This window comes from Anabrus simplex, chromosome 1, assembly GCF_040414725.1.
Source record: "Anabrus simplex isolate iqAnaSimp1 chromosome 1, ASM4041472v1, whole genome shotgun sequence".
Lineage (NCBI taxonomy): Eukaryota > Metazoa > Arthropoda > Insecta > Orthoptera > Tettigoniidae > Anabrus > Anabrus simplex.
Genome location: NC_090265.1, coordinates 888,901,727 through 888,926,615, shown reverse-complemented (window position 1 = coordinate 888,926,615; position 24,889 = coordinate 888,901,727). Strand labels below are relative to the sequence as shown.

At 36.9% G+C, this 24,889-nt stretch overlaps 1 protein-coding gene across 1 annotated transcript in view; it reads right to left on the bottom strand.

Annotated features, from left to right (window-relative positions):
* Positions 1-24,889, bottom strand: part of LOC136857696 (vesicle-fusing ATPase 1) — a 241,275-nt gene that overhangs the window by 37,036 nt on the left and 179,350 nt on the right. The window contains exons 11-12 of the mRNA XM_067136554.2: positions 21,683-21,973; positions 6,025-6,209 (exon numbers count right to left, since the gene is read on the bottom strand). Of these exons, the coding sequence (XP_066992655.2) occupies positions 6,025-6,209; positions 21,683-21,973 (476 nt within the window). The remainder of the gene's footprint in view (positions 1-6,024; positions 6,210-21,682; positions 21,974-24,889) is intronic.

The following is a 24,889-nucleotide window of genomic DNA, read 5'->3' as shown; positions in this document are numbered from 1 at the left end:
TTAGCTGCTGTTGGTAAAGCAAAAAATCTGCGTTCTTTCAAAGGAACAGTGATGAAATATTTCCCAGTAGATTATGGTCATAACAAATCTACATGGATGACACGCAATATTTTCAGGACTTTGTTCCATAATAAGTTCGTTCCGCGGGTTCGAGATTTCTTGGCGTCCAAAGGCCGTCCTTTTTCTAGATAATGCACTCTCTCACCTTGTTGATACAGAGTTGAAAAAGAGGATGGAAACATTTTTGTTTCCTATTTGTCACCTAATGTAACTTCATTAAATCAACCGATGGACCAAGGCGTCATCAAAACCTTTTGGGCGCATTATAAGCGGGAATTGCTAGGCCTCTTACTTTCCGAAGAAACGTTGGTTGAGCTCTGGAAAAAACTCAATCTTAAAGAAGTGCTTTATCTTGCCCAGAAATCATGGGATCTAGTAACTGCTCAGAACATCACTCAATCGTGGAGAAAGTTGTATGTTGACGTCGAAGAGCTCGCCGGCGATTTTCACGGGTTCAATGATGAAGATGAAAATGAGGGATTGATGATCAAAAAATATCCTGAAGACTATTGAAAATAACATTCATTTTGGAGAATCAAGAATCTCTATTTGCCATTGACCATATACAATGAAATGACGAAGGTCAACTGATAATAATTTAGTACTTAATATTACTAAGGCTAAATGAACATACACCTCTTATTAAAACTGAATACTAACATTATGCATTTCTAAGAATTCAGAGGTATTATAAAATGGATTTTCTATTAACCAATCATACATTTTTCTTTTAAAATTACTTAAAGGAGTGGACCATGCAGAATGTGGGAATTTATTAAATAATCTTAAACAACTGATTTTATGTGAGTGAGCAGTTTTTGACAGCCTGTGAATTGGTATGTCAATGTCTGCCTTGCCCCGAGTATCATGAAGGTGAACGTTTTCCCTAGTACTGAATTAATTTATGTCGTTTTTAACATATGTCAAAGATATATAAATATACAAACTTATAACCATCAGTACTTTAAGCTTAATGAAGAGAGGTCGACAATGGTCAATTGCAACAGCCCTACACATTGTTTGGACAACCTTTTTCTGTATTAGAAAAATAAAAATGCTAGGGGCTTTACGTCGCACCGACACAGATAGGTCTCATGGCGACGATGGGATAGGAACGGCCTAGGAGTTGGAAGGAAGCGGCCGTGGCCTTAATTAAGGTACAGCCCCAGCATTTGCCTGGTGTGAAAATGGGAAACCACGCAAAACCATCTTCAGGGCTGCCGATAGTGGGATTCGAACCTACTATCTCCCGGATGCAAGCTCACAGCCGCGTGCCTCTACGCGCACGGCCAACTCGCCCGGTTTTTTTTCTGCATTAGAAGAATATTATATACATAAGAAGAATGCCCTCATAATAACAGTCCATAAGTAATGTGTGAGTGGAAGAGACCAAAATATGCCATTCTTAGGTAGTCACTGCTAACTAAATCCCTCAATTTCCATATCAAAGAGGCCACTTGTGATATTTTTTTTTTTTTTACAAACATGATCAATGTGTTTCCCAGTTCAATTTGGCATCAGTATGAAATCCCAAGAGTCTGACTGACTTTCAATATCTTTGGATAATCCTAGTGTGAGAAATTGAGTTTTATCCTGATTGCAGAACAGCCTACTGGATGAAAACCAATGCACTGCAGTTGCAAGAGCTTCCTATGACATCTGATTCAAACCTGAGATGCTCTGGTGTTTTGTAATTAACGTATCGTCCGCATACGATATAAGAGCATGACATTTGATATTTTGCGGTAAATCATTGACGGCCAGAATAAATACAAATGGACCGAACACAGAGCCCTGTGGCATACCAGTTGTAACTTTCTTCAAAGTGGAATACCTATTTTTAATTGAGACAAACTGATATCTCTTATTTAAGTATGACTTAATTATGTTCAGTGAGGGATACTAGACGCCATACATCTCAAGCTTTGCAAGTAAAATTTCATGATTAATACAATCAAAAGCTTTACTTAGATCACGTAACACCAAAGAGATCGCCTGCTTGTTTTCAAAAGCTGTTAATATCTGATTAACAATTTCAAGAACAGCAGTAGTAGTACATTTACCTTATCGAAACCCAAACTGACAGTCGGATAGGAGATTGTAAGTTTCAAAATAGTTGCTAAGTTGACTGTACAAAAGTAATTCAAATATTTTATAAATTATTGGAACAATTGAGACTGCACGATAGTTCTGAAGAAATTCTTTGTCCCCACTTTTAAATACTGGAATAACTTTAGAAATTTTAAGTAGATCAGGAAAAACTCCAAACTCTCAACACTTATTAAAAATAAAAGGTAGAGGTTCAGAAATCAAATGTATTATTCTTTTGATAATGTAATTAGATAACCAATAACAATCCATACTCTTAGAATTTGATAATTTTAAGCTAACTTTAATTATTTCATCAGATGTGATTTCAACCCAATGGAAAGTGTTTCAGCAGAGGGGTTAATTGTGAAGAAAGTCACTCGCAGCTGTACCTGTTGCCTTAATTATCTCCGATTTCTTTTACGAAGTTTAAGAAATAATTATTCCGTTCTTCCGGATCGAGAAATGTGTCTTGAGTTTGAGTAGGGATGTTTTCTTGTACTATAACATCCCATGCTGTCTTGCATTTGTTGGGTGCATTCTCCATATATTTTTCACAAGCTAAAGTTTTGGCATGGATAAGTTTTCTTTTATATAACTTTTTACAATTAAGATAAGCTTTATACACACCATTCTGCTTGGTTCCTCCTTGACAAGAGTTTTTATAAATTCTATACAGCAAAGGCATTCTTTCTCTATACTGAGTCAATTCATCAGTATACCAGTTCAACTTCTTGCTTTTAAGTTTATCATTACGACTATTTTTTACCAATGGTGAAGACAAATTCCACAATTCAACGAATTTATCTAAAAAGTTTCCAAATACAGTTTCAATATAATTTTCACCCATTTGAAATTCAAATACAAAGCCCCAGTTAATTTGTTTCAGATTTTCAATAAATATATTAATATAATCATCACTCTGAATTTTTACCCACATCAGAACAGGTTCGTCATTGTAAATTATGTCAGGTTAAGATATAAGGATATAAGCAAGGGGTCATGATATGCAAAACCCCCACCTACAAGTTTATACAATCTCTCGAAAAATTTACAATAAGATTATCCAAGCATGCTTTATTACGTGTAGGTAGCTTGTTTGTGCAAGTTAAATTTAGAGTTCTTAGTAAATTCAGAAAATTTCTAGAAATCTGCCCATCCAAATATGCCATCTCTATGTTAAAATCCCCACAAACAGCAACTTTGGCCTTAAACTTCAAAATTTTTTGCATTACTAATTCAAAATTCTTAAGAAATACATAAGCATCAGTATTTGGAGATCTATACAAACTAACAATTATCAAATTCTGATCAACCAGCTTCACACAACTAAATTCTCCCCTCTAATTCCACACAATATTGACTTAAATAAATTTCTACAAATTTAAAACACTCTAAGATCCCAGCTCCCCCACTTTTCTTTTTACTCCTACAAAACATATCTGCAACAGTATATCCATGGGGCACAAAATATTCTACTTGATTTTCAGAAAGCCAATGCTCCGATACACAAATCACGTCAATTTTCTCGGTTTGGCAAAAGTGTTCTTATTTTAACAACTTATATCTAATGCATTGGATATTTACTTGCAATAAAGTGAGAGATTTACCCTAGCTATCCTTCTTTTGGATGCCATTTACCTCTCGGCAACTACTTTTTTGTATCACTCATTATTGGTGGAGATTTCTGACCTGATGTTTCATGTACTGGTATTTTATGAATAGGAGAATAACATAGCTGAGTTTGGCTACTTACTAAACTATCTTTGATTTGATTTGGTGACAGATCTGATTCGGTCACAGATGCTAATTTTGGTTTACATGGCCTCTTAAAATTCATAACATTTTCTAATTGACTGAGCCAGCTTGAAGAACAGCTGGTTCTTTCTAATTGTTTTCCTGGTGGGTATTATAACCTAAGGGAGTTGCATTTTTCAAAGTACATATCTTAGGATTAATAAAATCGTGAACAATATTAGCAATCTTTTGTTTACCTGAATTGTTTTGTATACCAGCATCTCTCGAAACTGCTGTATTCAATGACCTGAGTATTCCGAAAATGTTTACAAATTTTAACAATATCTGTATTGACCTTGTCCACTTCAATGTTCACACACGAGAGTCTACTCAAATCATGCTTGTGGGGCATGTTCACTACAAAGACGTTAGTGTGAGTCAACTTCCCTAGTGTATTTTTAAGTTGTGACCTTACATTCTTGGCGTCGTCGTGAGCTACGTCGTTCATCCCACCGATGATAAGCACTGCATTGCCGCTCATGAAATTCCTAGTTGCTTATTCTACGTTTTCCAGGACATTGCTGATACAAGCTCCTGGATATGTTTATCCGGTTGCTGCTATATTGTCGTCGTTTATCACTCCTGCAATTCCCCTTCCTTGGCTATCACCAAACACAGCTACCTTTGCTGATTTAGCCCAAGCTGTGTCTTGATTCTGAAATCTAGCCCTAATTTTTAACCTCGGCACGGCAACGGCAGCGGTTCGCGATGATTTGGTTTCACACGCGGGATCACTTTCTTCCAGAATTAAATTATTTAGGGCAGAAAACCTATTTCTGATGTTTATTTTCGGAAATTCATTTGTAGATTTCTTCTTAGCTGGCCATCCATGAACTACTTGACACCACGTGCTCGAGTTTGTTACTGTTACCGGTATATCACTCGAAGAATGGTCAGTCCTGTATTCTAGCGATTGCAGTCTTTCTTTTAATTCTTGATTTTCTATTTTAAGAGCCTCATTGTCCTTTTGTAGAATGTTTATAATTTCTAATGCACTTATGTATTCCTCATCGTTTATTTTCGGTGCTTCATCGTCAACGCCGTCGCCAACTATAACATTCCGAACATACTGCTCACAAATCCAGTCAACATTTTTATTAGTTTTTACGTCTCTAGGGCAATTTCCGCACTTATAATGCCACCATCGATCACATGAGTCACACAACATTCCATTTCTCACTAATCTTCGACATTTTCCGCACTTTTCGTCGCATATTACGATTAATTTACTCGGAGGATAAAACACTACATCATCATTACCAGGCGCCATTTAAAAAAAAAAAAGTGGATGAAAGTAACATTGAGGAGTGGCTTCATACTGACAATGTATTGCCTGGGCATCACATTTTAACTGATGACAAAAGAGTAAATAAAAGCATGAATGGGAACTCGGCAGTCAGCTGCAAAGTGACGAGTGAAAGTGAGGGGGATGGGGAAGAAGAGTGCGTCACAAACAATCGCGCACTGCTTCAGACCGCACTGGAGTCGACAGAAACGTTAATGGAATTCTTGGAGCAAGAGGACGATACTTTTTTCAGACATTCTTGTAATTAGAAAGCTCAGAATGGACATAAAGAAGAAAAGTTGTAGGAGAGTGCAAAAAAATGTACCAAATTTTTTTAAAGCACCTTAAATGACACCAGGTAAATTAATTATTTATTTATGGTCTGCTGCTAATTCAGGTGAATATTTGGTATGTATTGTTGTAGCATTGACTACATTTTGGTTTTAAGGTTATATGGTATGCATCTTATGCACTTGAAAGTCCATTAAAATTAGTAGTATGGATTATCCGTTTTTTTATTAAATTTTTAATTATTAACCGTCCACCCCTTCCCGGGCATTAGAATGGATAATCGAGGTTTTACTGTATTTTACTGTACTTCACAAATCTTGCACCATAACAGTTCTCAAAACAGACATAAGCTTTCAACATGCTATGATGTAACGTGAATGAACTAAAAGTACTGAAATTGTCACCATAGCTGAATATCATCATTAGTTTGGCATTCAATATTTCCAGAGAGGTTGGCTTTTCTGGTTTCACTAAATAATTAAACCCCCTGAAAAATGACTTACCTGCGACTACTTGTGCACAAGATAAGGAGCTTTCTTCCTCTAGGTGGCTCCCTTTTGAGCAGAACAAGCAGCGCTTGCAGAGTTAAGTTAGAATAACGAGGTCCAATTGGTCCATAGTCTAACAGTCGCTCAATGTTGTCGACAAGGATGCAACTCAACTGGGAACGGTATGCATCATCAAACACCTGGAATAATGTTAACAAAGGCAATAAGCATCAATATGAGAAATGGAGATGGAGGAAACAGAAACACAGTCAAATAGGGAATGGGATACAACTGCCTCCGACTTGCTCCCAATGTTTCAATGAAAATATATATTTCTACTGCTGCAACATATACTCTGCCTTCACATTCTCAGTTTCAATAGCAGATAGAAGTACAAGAGATACTCATGGGTACTTTATAACCATATGTGACTGTGGGAAACAGAATTAAATATATTTTTATTTGCTTCTTCCTTTTCTTATTATTACAATACCTTATTCTTTTCAGATAAGGTAATTTCAGACTTGTTTGTGGCATTTCTTTAGAGTCCTACTGAAGGTACACTAGAAATTTTGGCACCAGGCGAGTTGGACGTGCGGTTAGGGGCGCGCAGCTGTGAGGTCGCATCCGGGAGATAGTTTGAATCCCACTGTCGGCAGCCCTGAAGACTGTTTTCCGTGGTTTCCCAATTTCAGACCAGGCAAATGCTGGGGCTGTACCTTAATTAAAGCTACAGCCGCTTCCTTCCCATTTCTAGGCCTTTCCTGTCCCATCGTCGCCATAAGACCTATCTGTGTTGGTGCAACGTAAAGCAAAAAAATTGGCGGATTCCTATCTATGTCAATGGCACCTGGGTGCATATGGACTAACTGTTAAAGTGATTTTTTTGTCAATGTATATATTTTAAGTATTTTTTAGAATAGTGGCACTCACTAACATATTTTTCAGCAGTGATATAGACTGGGTATAAGCTGTGTGTCCGTGAACTGGTCGCTGAACCTCTTATTCTAAGGAACACGACACCCCCGAATATTTTCGGCACAACTTCAAAGATCTCATAAACCGTTGGACATAATAGTGGCTTTAACACAGATAACCTGACATCTGAATACCAGCGATTCTTGATCAACTCTAAGAAATGTATCCGATTCCAGCCTCAATATATGTAATATTTGAAAATAACACCCATAACCCCAAAACTGTACCATATGTACATATGTTAACATTAAGTAATTTTAGAATAGTGGTATCATGTTTATTTAATGGCATTCTTCTTTAATTTTAATGTTAGAAGTGTTTATTCTGTACAGTCGCTATTAAGTAAGTTCTCTAGCAGCTGAAGATGATCTATTTACGGGTCGAAACCGGTACTGTTTTTATGTAAATAATTGACACTATGTAAAATAAAGTATTGATTAGGTGGAGACCTCATCCTTCATACTTGTACTAATTTCTTTGTGACACTGACCGATAGGTTATGAACTCTTTTGTAAATTTAGAGTTATTGTTGTGTGTTCAATTTTAAGTTTTAGTTTGAGATTATAATTATGTATTAAACTAGTTCCTTGTGGCAGCCCAGATTGTAAGGGAAGTAACTGACCCTTTCAAACAAATAATAAAAGTAATTTATAATTGTACAGTATGTATTTATAGCTTGTGCTATATATTTCTCTTTGACTATGTCATAAATAATAGTGTAATACCAAAGGAATGGAAGGAATCTATAATAATACCAATTTATAAAGGAAAGGGTGATAAAAGGAAACCAGAGAACTACAGACCAATCAGCCTAACCAGTATAGTTTGTAAAATACTGGAGAGTTTAATAGCAAAGTACATCAGAGGGATATGTGATGATAAAAATTGGTTCATGAGGAGCCAGTATGGATTTAGAAAGAAATTTTCTTGCGAGGCACAACTGGTGGGATTTCAGCAGGACATATCAGATCAGTTGGATTCAGGAGGCCAGTTAGATTGCATAGCCATAGATCTTTCCAAAGCCTTTGATAGAGTGGAACATGGAATATTATTAAAGAAATTGGAGGGAATAGGACTGGACGTAAGGGTTATACGTTGGATAAGAACATTTCTAAATTCAAGGGTTCAGAAAGTCAAAGTAGGAAATTATATATCACAGGAAGAGAAAGTTTGGAAGGGAATTGCACAGGGTAGTATAATCGGTCCGTTACTTTTCTTAATATACGCAAATGATTTAGGGAACAATATAACATCGAAAATAAGATTGTATGCAGATGACATAATTGTTTATAGGGAAATAAATAACATTGAGGATTGCTCAGAATTACAAAGGGACATTGAGAGTATCCAAGAATGGGTCGAAGAAAATAATATGAAGATTAATGGAGGCAAATCAACTGTTACGACATTTACAAACAGGAGCTTTAAAACTGAATTTGAATATACTTTGGATGAGGTAGTTATCCCTAAAGATGGCAAGTGCAAATACTTAGGTGTGAGATTTGAAAGTAATTTGCACTGGAAGGGTCATGTTGATGACATTGTTGGGAAAGCATACAGATCTTTACATGTCATAATGAGGCTACTTAAAGGATGCAACAAAGAATTAAAAGAAAAAAGTTACTTAAGTATGGTTCGTCCATTATTGGAATATGCAAACAGTGTTTGGGATCCTCACCAAGAATACCTAATAAAAGAACTAGATGGTGTGCAGAGGAAAGCAGCAAGGTTTGTAACAGGGGATTTCAGGAGAAAGAGTAGTGTATCAGAAATGTTAAAGGAACTTGGTTGGGAACCTTTAAGTAAGAGAAGGGAGAAAACTAGACTTATAGGATTATATAGAGCCTATACAGGAGAAGAAGCATGGAGAGATATCTGTGAGAGGCTTCAGTTGGAAAATAATTATATTGGTAGAACTGACCACAAGTACAAAATTAGAAGGAATTTTAGCAGAAGCGATTGGGGTAAATTTTCATTCATTGGGAAGGGCGTAAAGGAGTGGAACAGTTTACCAGGGGTAGTGTTTGATCCTTTTCCAAAATCTGTACAGATATTCAAGAAGAGAATAAACAACAACAGAGAAAATAAATGAAATGTTAGAGGGCATTCGACCAGTGCAGGATATTGTAAATAAAAAATGTGTGTGATTAAATTAATTCCATCCCCTGGTCTATGGAGTTTGGACAGCCCAAGTAGAGGACTGCCTGTAGGGGTGAAGTACAGTGGGGACTTCGAGGGCCCTGGGACCGCTACGGTAGCTGTGAAGGCCCTTCAAGAACTCTGAAAAGTGGTGGCAAAAGGGGCTCTGGTTAAGACGCAGAAGGTCGTTATGCTACTTATGTTCCAAAATGGGTAAAATATAAATATGTAAATAAATTCAATGTTAATTTTAATCTTATACCAGTTGTATATTATTATTAGAAGTAATTTCACATACTGTATATGAGTTGACTATGTTTGTAAGATATTATAAGTAGAATTTTGTAAACAATATAAATTTATTAAGGATGATGTATGTGTTTAATAGAAAAAATTATTAGCGTAAATTGTATAATATTGTATTCTAGCAAAATTTTCTTTGTCTCTTGTTAATTTAAAATTTAGTGTTTGACAATAATGTATTTTAGTGTACCATTTGCCACCGAGGTAGACACCTCATTTGCAAATAAAGAGATTTTGATTTGATTTGATATGTGAAGTACACAATTACAACTGCCATTGGACTTTTCACCAATCAGGCTAGGAACCCCAAAAACTGTGGACTCAACACAAATACCAATCATTTTGGACATTTTATTGTTCATCCCTTCTTAACCCCTATGGCAATGGAGGCTGAACTTTGACTTAAATGGCATCCAGAGGTCCACAATTCATCTCAGCAATATTGAAAGCTATGAACTATGCATTAATATTGGTCATTTTCTATTATTTTTATATTTCAACTATGCCCTGAGGGCTGCTAGTGGTGTCTTAGCCTTACACTATTTTCCTTCAGATAGTAAGTCATGTGTGTACTGAGTTTGGTTGAGAGCTGTGTTGAAAAAAAGAAACGCATACACACACACAAAGTCTCAGCCAATTTGGACACTTTCACCTCCTCTCAACCCTAATGCCAATGGGGACTAAGACTTAAATGGCATCTGGTGTGTCACTATTCATCTCAGCAACCCAGAAAAGCATGTATTTGACAATAACATTTGTCATTTATTTTATTTTTACATCACCCCTCATCACCCATGTCCCAAGGGATGACAGGGATGTATTGCCCCACAGCATTTTTTTTCAGATTGTAAGTCATGTGAATCAAGTTTGGTTGAGAGGAATACTGAAAAAAAAAAAAAAAAAACCACAATTTCTGTCATTTTGAACATTCCTTTTTAACATTTCTCAACCTCCATTTAGACTGGGGGTGAACTATGCTTTAAAAGGCATCCAGAGTGTCAGAGTTCACCTCAGCGGCTCTGAAAATACGGACTTGACTCCAATATCAGTCGTTTTAGATTAATTTTTATATAGAGGTGTATTATCCCCACAGTACTTTTTACACATAGTAAGTTACACACATTCATCCGTAATCTCTGTAGGTTTGGACAATTTTTTTTTTCACCCCTTCTCATACCTAGGCCGACTGTGGCTGAATATTGACAAATGGCATCTAGAGTGTAACTATTCATCTCAGCAACCCCGGCAACTATGGTTTCTACGTTCACATCGATCGTTTTCTATTTTTTATTTCACTCCTTTCCACTCCCACCCCTAGGGGTTTACCCCCACAGTAATTTTTCCTGATAGTAAGTCATATGTACCAAGTTGGATTGAAAACTGTGTTGGAACAAACACATTCATTCGTAATTTCAGTCATTTTGGACATTTTCTTTTTCACCCATTCTAACCCCTAACTTTGACTTACACGGCATCCAGAATGTCACATTTCATCTTAGCGACACCAAAACTATGGATTCGACACGAATATCATTTTACTCACTCACTCAGCAGGCTTCTATGGGACATGAAGATCCCGTGCCGATGTAACAAATTGCCTCCACTGAACTCTGTTTTGGGCGAGTTCTTGTCAGGTGTTCACATTCAGACATCAACATTGCTTGAAGATTTTGTTTTACCAGGATGTATGTGGTCTTCCAATGTGTCTTTTTCCTGTTAGTTCTTATTTAAAGATTCGTAAAACCATCCTATCATTTCCCATCCTTAGAAGATGACCAGCCCATTGAAGTCTTCTGGAATTGATGTTTATTATTGGTGCTTGCTGTGATAGTAAGTGTATTTCTTTATTTGATCTCTTATTCCAGGTTTGAGATATAGAATCAAAGTCGTCTTCATCAACATCATCATCATCCATTCCCTTTTCCAGATTCTCTCCAGGTAGAGTAGTGTACCAAAGCCCTCCATCTTACTCGATTGTTCCACCATTCCTCTTCTAGTACTTAATTGCTATTGACTCCTCTATTTGCAATACAGTCCACAACAGAGCTCCATCTCATTCCAGGCCGTCCCCTAGGCCTCTTTGCAGTCTCTGTATCCATGAAGGTTCTCTTTGGTACTCTCTCTCCTGGCATTCTCATCATGTGTCCAAAACATTTAAGCTTTGGTATATCAATCTCTTATTTATGGTTTATGGAGTGGGTTACTGCAGTCACGCCCTAGTTCGTGAACCATGGGCGACGGCTGAGTGGCCTAGTAAGTGGTCCTGAGAGTCTGTATACCAGTTGCTATGGAATGGGAGTGGGAATCTCTGACATATTCTGAGCCATGGCCCTCTTTGTGCTCAGGCAGCTAGGGCTATACAATTCACCGGTGGTCCATAACCTGTTAGAGGAGAGATCCTCACTTGGACTATGTGCAAGTAGGGTAGCATCCTGCTTCATGAATTTATCGAGCTCAGAACATTTTAAGCAAGCCTCGGACCTATGGGAGTAACAGAGTCCCACTCCCATTTGACAGGCGAGTGACTCCTTGGAAACAACTTGGCGAACAAAATGGAATTTAATGGGGAGCTAACAACATTAATGGGGCTTATGGAAGAAAGTAGAACTGGTTGAGTCAGCAAAGAGGATGCATCTGGATGTGCTAGGAGCAAGTGATATTCGGGTAAGGGGAGATAACAAGGAAGAGATAGGAGATTATAAAGTGTACTTGACAGGTGTTAGAAAGGGAAGGGCAGAGTCTGGGCTAGGGCTCTTTATCAGGAATACCATTGTACACAACATAGTTTCTGTTAGGCACATAAATGAGCGAATGATGTGGGTAGATTTGTCATTTGGAGGAATTAAGACTAGAATTGTCTCCTGTATTCACCATGTGACGGTGCAGATGAGGATGAAGTTGACAAGTTTTATGAAGCACTGAGTGACATCGTGGTCAGGGTCAACAGCAAGGATAGAATAGTGCTAATGGGCGATTCGATTTCAATGCGAGAGTTGGGAATAGAACTGAAGGATACGAAAGGGTGATTGGCAAATGTGGGGAAGATATGGAAGCTAATGGGAATGGGAAGTGTTTGCAGGACTTCTGTGCTAGTATGGGTTTAGCAGTTACGAATACATTCTTCAAGCATAAGGCTATTCACCGCTACACATGGGAGGCTAGGGGCACCAGATCCATAATAGACTATCCGTCTTACTAATAAACGGTGTATAGCTTTTATACAAGGTTTATACACCGTTTACGCGAAATTCGTTACTAATAAACCGTGTATACGCCTCCTGTGTATACATCTGTTATAGTTATTCACTGAATTGCTTATACAGTCCAGGACCCTTGTATAAGCGTTGTATAGCAGCGTATAGCGGAAAAAAAGAAACGAGTGAGCAGTTTATTTTCGTGGTATTTATTGTCGACAGTAATATAATCGTTGTAAAATATTCACTTATCTATTTAACATTGAACACACGTTGAAAGAATGACGATAACGTTGATGATCTTCACGATATTTTAAACATTCTCCGTCTTACTAATAAACGGTGTATAACTTTTATACAAGGTTTATACACCGTTTACGCGAAATTCGTTACTAATAAACCGTGTATAAGCCTCCTGTGTATACATCTGTTATAGTTATTCACTGAATTGCTTATACAGTCCAGGACCCTAGTATAAGCGTTGTATAACAGCGTGTAGCGGAAAAAAGAAACGAGCGAGCAGTTTATTTTCGTGGTATTTATTGTCGACAGTAATATAATCGTTGTAAAACATTCGACTTATCCATTTAACATTGAACACACGTTGAAAGAATGACGATAACGTTGATGATCTTCACGATATTTTAAACATAGAAGACATACGGTACCGTACACCATTCAGAGGTTATGGAAGCTAGACATCTTCGTAAAGTAAAACACTTTAAAGAGACGGAATGACAATGAATAACTATAAAAGAAATGATGGTTGGGCGTATTTTTGTGTAAAAATATGTTACAGCTTAATAGACCTTTGATATTGCGAGTTTATTATACACTATCTGCCCCTACAAAGATCTTTCTTAATTGAGTACCTACCGTATACAAGGGGACATATTCCTCGAGATAAAAAGTGGCATAACTTGAAAACCATACGTAATATGATTTCCATACTTTGTAGTTGAATACGTAGAAGTGTGATGTATAAATGCCTAATAGAAATCTAACCTTTCGTTTAGCTACAAAACAGGTTTTTCCTTTCTCCTGAAAAGTAAGGATTTTGGAATGTGTACCCTTTTCAACTCGCCGGTTCAATTACAATTGCTTACGTTTTCCGAACTACCCCAGTTAGGAGCTTTTGATATTTTCTTAAGCTTTTCCATTTCTTTTTTAGCGTCCATTACACAAGCAAGCTGAAGAAATGTTGATATCAATATAAGTCAATTTCCAGCTGTCTCACGGAATGACAATGAATAACTATAAAAGAAATTGTGGTTGGGCGTATGTTTGTGTATTAAGGTGTTACTGCTTAAGACTTTAAATTGCGAGTTTATTATACATTATCTGCCTCTACAAAGATCGTAGATCTTTCTCAAATTTGAGTATAAAAAGGGACATATTCCTTGACATAAAAAATGGTATAACTTGAAAACCGTACGTAATATGATTTCCATACTTCGTAGTTGAATGCGTAGAAATGTGATGTATAAATGCCTAATAGAAACTTTTGATCTAACCTTTCGTTTAGCTACAAAACAGGTTTTCCTTTCTCCTGAAAAGTAAGGATTTTGGAATGTGTACCCTTTTCAACCCGCCGATTCAATTACAATTGCGTACGTTTTCCGTACTGTCCCAGTTAGGAGCTATTGATCTTTTAAGCCATTCCATTTCTTTTTTTTTTGGCGTTCATTACACAAGCAAGCTGAAGAAATGTTGATATCAGTATAAGCGAATTTCCAGCTGTCTCACTTAGTGTTGCCACTGCCTTTTCGATATGCCGTGCTACTGTGCGACTTTCCGGAAAGTTTTGCTCGTAGATAACCAGCAGAAGCGATCATAAAGGCGGTGAACGTGCGAAATACGTCAGTGAACTGCAGGAAGAGATTCCTACTCCTTGGAACGAGTGTATACGTGCTGTGTAGTAATACAATGCGTATACCTCGTTTATTAGTAAGAAAAATGTAAAACGCTTATACAGGGTTTATTCACTGTATAACTAAACAAGAGTTAAACAACGGTATAAGGACTTTTTATTAGTAAGACCCTATATCTTAACAGACTTCGAATTCAGGAAATCTGTTAGGAATGTACGAGTTTTATGCGGATTTTTCGATGATACAGACCACTATCTGATCTGTAGTGAACTAAGTATCTCTAGGCCTAGGGTAGAGAAAGTGAAATCTGTCTGCAAAAGAATAAGGGTAGAAAATCTCCAGGACGAGGAAATTAGACAGAAGTACATGGATATGATTAGTGAGAAGTTTCGAACAGTAGACAGAAAGCAGTAAGAAAGTGAATGGGTGGCATACAGGGATGCTGTAGTAGAAACAGTAAGGGAATGCCTAGGAACGACTGTGTAAAGATGGGAAAAGGCGAACATCTTGGTTGAATGATGAAGTGAGAGTAGCTTGTAAACGTAAAAAGAAGGCTTATCAGAGATGGCTCCAAACAAGGGCCGAGGCAGACAGGGATTTGTACGTAGATGGAAGAAACAGAGCGAAACAAATAGTTGTTGAATCCAAAAAGAAGTCGAGGGAAGATTTTGGTAATAACCTGGAAAGGCTAGGTCAAGCAGCAGGGAAACCTTTCTGGACAGTAACAAAGAATCATAGAAAGGGAGGGAAAAAGGAAATGAACAGTGTTTTGAGTAATTCAGGTGAACTCATAATAGATCCCAGGGAATCACTGGAAAGGTGCAGGGAATATTTTGAACATCTTCTCAATGTAAAAGGAAATCATCCTGGTGGTGTTGCAAACAGCCAAGCTCATGGGGAGGAGGAAAATGTCATAAAGCAGCAGGAATATGTGAAATTAGACCTGAAATGGTGAAGTATAGTGGGAAGGCAGGGATGAAATGGCTTCATAAAGTAGTAAAATTAGCATGGAGTGTTGTAAGGTACCTTCAGATTTGACAAAAGCAGTAATTGCACCTATCTATAAGCAAGGGAACAGGAAGGATTGCAACAACTATCGAGGTATCTCATTTATTAGCATACCAGGCAAAGTATTCACTGGCATCTTGGAAGGGAGGGTGCGATCAGTCGTTGAGAGAAAGTTGGATGAAAACCAGTGTGGTTTGAGACCACAAAGAGGCTGTCAGGATCAGATTTTCAGTATGCGCCAGGTAATTGAAAAATGCTACGAGAGGAATAGGCAGTTGTGTTTATGTTTCGTAGATCTAGAGAAAGCTTATGACAGGGTACCGAGGAAAAAGATGTTCGCTATATTGGGGGAATATGGAGTTAAAGGTAGATTATTAAAATCAATCAAAGGCATTTATGTTGACAATTGGACTTCAGTGAGAATTGATGGTAGAATGAGTTCTTGGTTCAGGGTACTTACAAGGGTTAGACAAGGCTGTAATCTTTCACCTTTGCTGTTCGTAGTTTACATCATCTGCTGAATGGTATAAAATGGCAGGGAGGGATTCAGTTAGGTGGAAATGCAGTCTAGCCTATGATGACTATCTTAATGGCAGATTGTGCCGAAAGCCTGCAGTCTAATATCTTGGAACTTGAAAATAGGTGCAATGAGTATGGTATGAAAATTAGCCTCTCGAAGACTAAAATGATGTCAGTAGGTAAGAAATTCAACAGAACTGAATGTCAGATTGGTGATACAAAGCTAGAACAGGTCGATAATTCCAAGTATTTAGGTTGTGTGTTCTCCCAGGATGGTAATATAGTGAGATTGAATCAAGGTGTCGTAAAGCTAATGCAGTGAGCTCGCAGTTGCAATCAACAGTATTCTGTAAGAAGGAAGTCAACTCCCAGACGAAACTATCTTTGCATCGGTCTGTTTTCTGACCAACTTTGCTTTACGGGAGCGAAAGCTGGGTAGACTCAGGATATCTTATTCATAAGTTAGAAGTAACAGACATGAAAGTAGCAAGAATGATTGCTGGTACAAACAGGTGGGAACAATGGCAGGAGTGTACTCAGAATGAGGAGATAAAGGCTAGTTTAGGAATGAACTCTATGGATGAAGCTGTATGCATAAAGCGGCTTCGGTGGTGGGGTCATGTGAGGCGAATGGAGGAGGATAGGTTACCTAGGAGAATAATGGACTGTTATGGAGGGTAAGAGAAGTAGAGGTACACCAAGACGACGATGGTTAGACTCGGTTTCTAACGATTTAAAGATAAGAGGTATAGAACTAAATGAGGCCACAACACTAGTTGCAAATCATAAGTTGTGGTGACGCTTAGTAAATTCACAGAGGCTTGCAGACTGAACGCTGAAAGGCATAACAGTCTATAATGATTATGTATGTATGTATGTATGTATGTATGTATGTATGTTAACAAGAGATATCCCATAGTAATTTTGAATATTTTCATTATCTCCTTTTTTATGTAGTGGCACTATGAGAGATTTTTTCCACTCTACATGCATAACTTCTTCCTGCCAAATCCTTAGGATAAGTTGGAATATATATTTGTATAGTATTTCTCATCCAGATTGATTAGTTCAGCTGGGATCTTATCATTACCCAAAGCTTTATTATTTTTCAGATGTTAAATACTGTTTACTACCTCTTCATAAGTAAATTCCAGAATCAACTCATACTCAGAATACTTTGGTTTCACAATTGGCGATTCTGGATCAGGGCAGTTTAGCAAATTGTCAAAATATCCCTTGCAATGAGAAATATTTCTTTTGCTATTCGCTTAACGTCGCACCGACACAGATAGGTCTTATGGCGGCGATGGGATAGGAGAGGCCTAGGAATGGGAAGGAAGCGGCCGTGGCCTTCACTAAGGTACAGCTCCAGCATTTGCCTGGTGTGAAAATGGGAAACCACGGAAAACCATCTTCAGGGCTGCCGACAGTGGGGTTCGAACCCACTGTCTCCCGGATGCAAGCTCACAGCTGCGCGCCCCTAACCGCACGGCCAACTTGCCCGGTCAATGAGAAAGCAGGTTATTCCGTTCAGTTATGAAGTTCCCTTTATGATCCTTCATGAACTTTGTTCTGGGCTTGAAGCCTTTCTTTCTAGTATTAACTGTACCATACATTTTACGGATGCTATTGTTTTCATGATTATTTTGTATTGCTTCAACTTGTTACTTATAATATTCTTTTTCTTCGAATCAATTTACTGCAATGTTTCTGTTTCTCTTTGTAAGCTTGTTCTATAATAGAATCCCTATTAGACCGCAACCACTCTCTATGTAAAACCATTACTTCATTCACTGCTTCCTGACATGTTGCATCAAATCATTTTGTTTTAGTTTTACTCTTTTCAAGTAAACAACTCTCTGCTACTGATAGAATACATTGTTTAATATTATTCCATTCTGTATTGCAATATACCTCCTCATTATTCTCTGTAAGTGTACTATTATCTAACAGTTTCAATATTATGTTTTACTCTTTCCTCTGTTATTTTTAAATTTTCCATTTCATATTTTTTAATGAACTCAGAAGAAGACTTCAGTGTTGTTTTCTATTTAATTCTGATTGTTGCAATCACTAGATTGTGGTCAGTTCCAATTTCGGCACCTCTGAAGGATCGGACGTCAGAAATAGCATGTCTCTGTTTTCTATCTATAAGAAAGTGGTCGATCTGATTTGCTGTTTTGCCATCACAGAAATACCAAGTTTCTTTATCTTTTTGTAAGGAAAAATAGTACTACTGATGACCAAGTTAGCTGATACAGCAAAATTTATCAGCCGCACTGCATTTTCATTACTTTCATTATGCAGGCTTTCTGAACCGACAGTGGGTTGGAAGAAATTCTCTTTTCCCATTTTTGCATTGAAGTCACCCAATATTATCTTAACATTATGGCATGACACTATTTCATAATTCTGATAAATCTTCATAAGAGGTATCCTTAATATCATCTTTTTCATTTGTTGCTGCATGACAGTTTAGGACAAATTAAACTATTTGGATCTTAAACAGCACAGTCTTTCGTTAATAGGTTCAAAGGAGGTGACTGAAGAAAGGAAGTTACTCAACACACAAAAGGCAGTGCCAAACTCATGTGATCTGTTTTCTTTATGACTATTGAGAAAAGTATACTTTTCTATATCCTGTATATCTGTTCCCAGTAATCTTGTTTCCTGTATTGCTGCAACTTACTACAATTTTGTAATTTTCTAACGGCTGACTTAATATTCTAAAAGATCCAGATTTATACATAGTTCGTACATTCCATGTACCAGTTCTCATATCTGATTTCTAGCCAATAGTAGTCTTATTGCGAGCATCCTATATCATCCGAGGCATATATGAAATTTTTGTAACAAGCATTGTTTTTCCGCAAAAGAGTTGTTAACCCTATGTGCAACCCCCAACGTGGAGGACCAGTCTGGTTTTTAACACGTGAAACAATTCATTTCATAGGATGTATCACACCATCACAGAAATAATTTGTCTAACTAATTAATGTACTCAAAAGCCTTCAAGAAAATAATGGATACCATCCTAAAGATAAACAAGTTCTATCACTTCACTAGAACTCGCTCTCATACACAAAAACTAGTATAAGAAAAACTTTAAACCTTCAAAGAATAAGGATTACTTGTTTATAGTACCATAGCAACCATTTGTTTTAGATTATTTTTATTTTTCACCCACTCGCCTAGGGGTGTCTTGCCCTAACAATTTTTTTTTTCCAGATGGTAATTCTTATTTGTACCAATTTGGTTGAGAGCTATGCTGGAACATATACACATAGCCTACATCTATAATCTCTGTGTTTTTTTGGACATTTTCTTCTCATGCCCTATGCCAATGGGGGCTGAATTTTTATTTAAATGGCATCTAGAATGTCACTTTATCTCAGCGACCCCCAAAACTTGGGAATCAACACTATTTTTGATTATTTTTATATGCCACCCCATTCCCACCCCTGTGGGATGGTAGGGGTGGCTTACCAGTGTATGTCTCCAAATAGGAAGTCATAAGTGTACCAAGTTTGCATGAAATTGCTCCAGTTGTTTGGGAGGAGATGTGGAAAGGTATTTCATAAAACATGGCGGCATGTTCTCATCTTTCTATATACCGCATTTCTTACTGGACTATTTACGATACAGAGCAAGTCGCTGTCGCCTAGTGACAATCTGTCCATCAAAGTCAATGCAATCTTGGTGCAGTTTTATAATTGAAGTAATTACATAAAATTACTAGTCATAAAAAACTACCAATCGGACTTCATTCAAACCACTTCCTAACCCTCTCATGAGTAGGGATCTGAAAAAAAAAAAAAAAAAAAATCGCATTTGCAATAAATGCAAATTTTTGAATCTTGTACTGAATCCAACCTACAGTAATTCTAATGTAGAATAAATCATTTTTACGTATAAATAGAAGTGCGACAAAATGCGAATTGTGACCCAAAATACCAATATAAATTTACTCATTCGGAACAAATATTTCAGATTCCCTATGCGAATCAACATCTATATCATTGTGACCCAAAATCCGAAATTAGTATGAATATGCAATTTGGTGCAAATACTGCAAAAATGTGATATTTTACTGGTGAAAACATTTTTCGGCAAAATCAACAAAAATACTCTAAATATTATGCATAAATCTTTCGAGCGTTCCGATCGATGAAGAAAAGTAGCCGATTGATTGCTGCTTCTTGACTTTAATCAATATTTACAATGGGAATAACAAGGGAAATAAGATCTGTATCGATTGTTATCAAAATGTGAATCGAGTGTCACGGAAATAACGAGATAGATGCAGTGATGTTTTCCTGTTGTTCAAAATTGAAACTAGTGAAGAGTAGAAAGTCGAGCGATCATTTAGGTTATGGGTCGCACAACAAAAACTGCGCACGAAAGGGCTCAGCAATATACCACAGATTCAGCGACAGTGTTTTGCAACTACTGTAATTGCCGAGTTGGGTGGGAAAAAAAGATAGCATTGTGAAACAAGTTAAATCTGAAGCGACGCGATAACGAAAGTTCAACCCCTGCTGCTAGTACGTCTCAAAGAAAGCAATCTGTGCTTACACAGTTACATAGTTTTAAGGTTTTTAAGTTTGGGTCAGAAGGCAAGTGCCTCAACCGTCTCAGCCACTCAGCCTGGCAGAGCAGTAGTAAATATAGCAGATTAATACAGTTAAAGTGACAGAGGTCTTAATTACAACAGCAGTCAATATCAGAGCAATAGCTCACCAGTGTTCTCACATCTGTACATATTGCATTAGAGGTCACACTGGGTTTACTGGTAATGAAAAAGCAGAGTCATTAGCTAAATCCGCTGCTACATCTCTTTTGGAAATTGCATACCATCTCCAATATGTTATGTTCAAAGACATCAGGCAATATATCTTACATCACTGGAATATTTTGAGGACATGTAGTTTGAAAGGATCTTTTATGTGAAAAATATTTTTTCCAGAAGTTCAAAATTAGCCATTGTGTATAGTATTAGTGCCAAACTTTACCTTCACTCAATTTTTAACTGGTCATGGAAAATGTAAATCTTATTTGGAATGCTTTAAACTTAACGTTACTGACTGCTACTTATGCTTTTGTGGATCAATTCAGACAGTGAATCATTTGATTTGTGAGTGTCCAATGTTTGAAATCAGAAGGTATTTTTTACAATGCCACCTGCATGGTTGTAACCTGGAACTTTCTAAACCACTGTATGTTATCATGTACTCAAGAGACAATGTTATGTGCGGTTTCTCACATTCATTAACAAATATTTTTGTCAATTAAATGATCATGTACTCAAGAGACAATGTTATGTGCGGTTTCTCACATTCATTAATAAATATTTTTGTAAATTAAATTTATAAGAATTCTCTTTTAAACTATAACCCTAATATACCTTTGGTAAAACAGGGTTACTGTATTGTTTTTGGATATTAAATAAATAATTACAACCTTGCTAAAAATAAGTTATACATTTTTGCTGACCCAACAAAGAGCAACAGAACTGAGCTACCGGTAAATATGCTTTTAACATTCTTTTATTTTTCCCCCCCAGAAGTTTATGTTAAGCACTGTAAAATTAAGAAATTTTAAAAGTTTTTATTATGATACATTGCTGATAACTCAGAAAATGTAACTGAAATTGGCTCGTACCTTACGTATTTGGAGACACTTTGCAGACTCTGTGTAGCCTACCATTTCTTCAGGAGAACACACTTTAACAAATGGGAAGTCAGAGTTCTTGGCCAACTGAGCAGCAAGTGCTGTTTTTCCAGCATTGGGTGGTCCTTCCAACAGAACAGATACTAGACCAGAAGAGTCTGTTGATCTTGCCTGTTGGATGAATAACATTCCATCCTCCAGAATATTGCTCACTGGAGTACCCCAATTTATGATACCACGTGCCAGGAAATGCTCCAGAGCTTCTGCACTTGTACCAAAGGCCTGAAACATTAAATATATATAAAACTTATTAAGGATGAATCATTTTTTTTTTAACAAATGAAGAATAAAATAAATTTTACTCATGTCTACAGAGGGAAGAGGTAATAATTAACTGAGAACTTTGTAGTAACAAAAATGATTGCCAGTATTAACAAATAGGGAAGTATGGCAGGAGGGTATTCATATTAAAGAGTGAAAGCCAATTAGGATGATGATTATGCAAGAAGCTAATTGTATGAAATGGTTTCAGTAGTGGAGTTGTAATAAGTAAATGAAGTAGACAAAGCTACTGGGGAGACTACTGGACTCAGCAATGCAAGATAAAAACAGAGAAAGTTGTATGAGATGAAAGAGATTCAGTAAAGGTTTCAAGGTAAGGTGCACAGAAATAGAAGAGGTCACACTGCTAGCCACTGCTGGAGAACTTTTGAAGTATATTTGCCCATCCAAAGAGACCTGTACAGTGAACACCAGGCTTAACAGGCTAAAATGAAAATCTACATATGATGGCAATAGTTGCCTTATAGGGCAAAACAACTGTCCCATATGCTTGTATTTTCAGGGGGATATGAAAAATATGTTGAGTGTGAGGAAGATGCAGAAGGTAGATAAGTATCAGCATAAATAAATAGGCTCAGTGAAAAGTTTCCAGTAGTAAACTGAAGGAGTTATTCAGGATACTGAAAATGAATTAATAATAATAATAATAATAATAATAATAATAATAATAATAATAATAATAATAATAATAATAATAATAATAATAATAATAATGTTTGAAATGAGAAGGTATTTCTTACAATGCCACCTGAATGGTTGTAATTTGGAACTTTCTAAACCACTGTATCATGTACTCAAGAGACAATGTTATAAGCCTATGTGGTTTCTCACATTCATTAACAATTAACAGAATAACAGAATCATGAGAAAAATTTTAGACCCTGTGAAAACAACAGAAGTATGGAAATTAAGATCTAATGATGAAAGTTACAGGAACATAGAAAACATAATAGAAACCATAAGAAAAAGGAGATTGCAATTTTTTTGGACATATTTACAGAATGGATGATTCCAGATTAAATTTTTTTTTTTTTGCTAGTTGTTTTACGTCGCACCGACACAGAGAAGTCTTATGGCGACGGTGGGACGGGAAAGGGCTAGGAGTGGGAAGGAAGCGGCCGTGGCCTTAATTAAGGTACAGCCCCAGCATTTGCCTGGTGTGAAAATGGGAAACCACGGAAAACCATTTTCAGGGCTGCCGACAGTGGGGTTCGAACCTACTATCTCCCGAATACTGGATACTGGCCGCACTTAAGCGACTGCAGCTATCGAGCTCGGTAATTCCAGATTAACAAAAAATTCTCAGGTACCTTTGGGACAAAAAGGCAATAACTAGCTGGATTCAAGAAGTAGAGAAAGATTTAGAAAGAAATAATATAAGAGAAGAAACTATGGACAGAGATTTTTAGATGGAGGATAGTAAGTATGGAAGAATTCCAAGGAACACTGAACAAGAAACCTGGTGCGAAATGGTCTGAGGACAGAAAGAAACAGCACAGTGAAAGCATGAAAGAATACTGAAAGGAACGGAAGAGAAAACAACAAAGTATGAAGAACTGAACTGAAAATGGCACGTGGTCATTAGCAGGCCTCATTGGAAATAATAATAATAATAATAATAATAATAATAATAATAATAATAATAATAATAATAATAATAATAATAATAATAATCTATATATTGAAAGAGTTTACTAAAAACAACTTTGGCAAACCCGTCTGTCCATTCTACCGGACTAACTTGCTTCATTTTTATTTTATTCACTCCGGAATTACTTGCCGGTGAATCATGAGACATTGATAGATCTCCAAGTTCAGCCAACTTTGAGGAATCATAAAATCTAATCAATAAACGATCACTCCAATAATTGCAGGCGAAGGCTTACCCTAACCCGCAATACATTCTGTACTTGATAATGATGCTTGTTGTTTTAAGGGGCCTAACATCGAAGGTCATCGGCCCCATTCTGTACTTAGAACGTTGATAAGCAACTAGAGTAGAACGCAGCTGGGAAGGCGGTTTGAAGAGGGTTGCGCAGTAACATTCGCGCGCTGTGTAGTATGACGTGTTTTCCGCTGAGCCAATAGAATCATTTTAGTAAGAGGTGTCTGTTTGTGCGGGTCACGAGTGAATCTTTCGAGTTTTATTTGTAAATATCATAATCAATGAATTTAGGGAACTATTTTCGTGTGTATGATAGATCCAGGAAGAGCACAAAGATAAGTATTCCGTCGACAGGCGAGGGAAATAGTATTTAGAGTGTATTTGTATTTTGTAAGCATGCAGCAGCAGGCGTTCATAGGCGGAGGTGAGGAACGCCATGTTGCTACGCTTCAAAAGAAATCAACACTAAAACAAGCTACGGAAATAAAAATAATGCAGTGTTCAGGTCGCCAGGGAAGAACCCTAAGAGGAAGAAGCCAGTGACAAACCTGGATGATTTCAATAAAAATGTTCTGCTTACAACAATATTTGATATGTATTAAAACGGCGAATATCCTACAGCATTGAAACTGGCCCATCCATTTACCTTCCTTAATATCTCGAAAATTTTCCTTAACACTTTCTCGGGGTTTGAGGTTAAAAATTAATTTTGACTTTCAGGAAGCATTTAAGCCCACGAAAAATATAGGTCATCCCTTTGGAATTCAAGATATAACTGGATGAAAAGATGTTATGCTCTCTGCACTTCGCCTTCATTTCTCCCAACTTCCATTTATCTTCTTTAATTTCTAGAAAATTTCCCTTAACACTTTCTCTGAATTTATGCAGAATCTTTGCCAATGGAGAATTTTTAGTAGGTTATTATTTATCAATAAAAATAAAGTCTTACATGTTACATTAATTCAATTCTA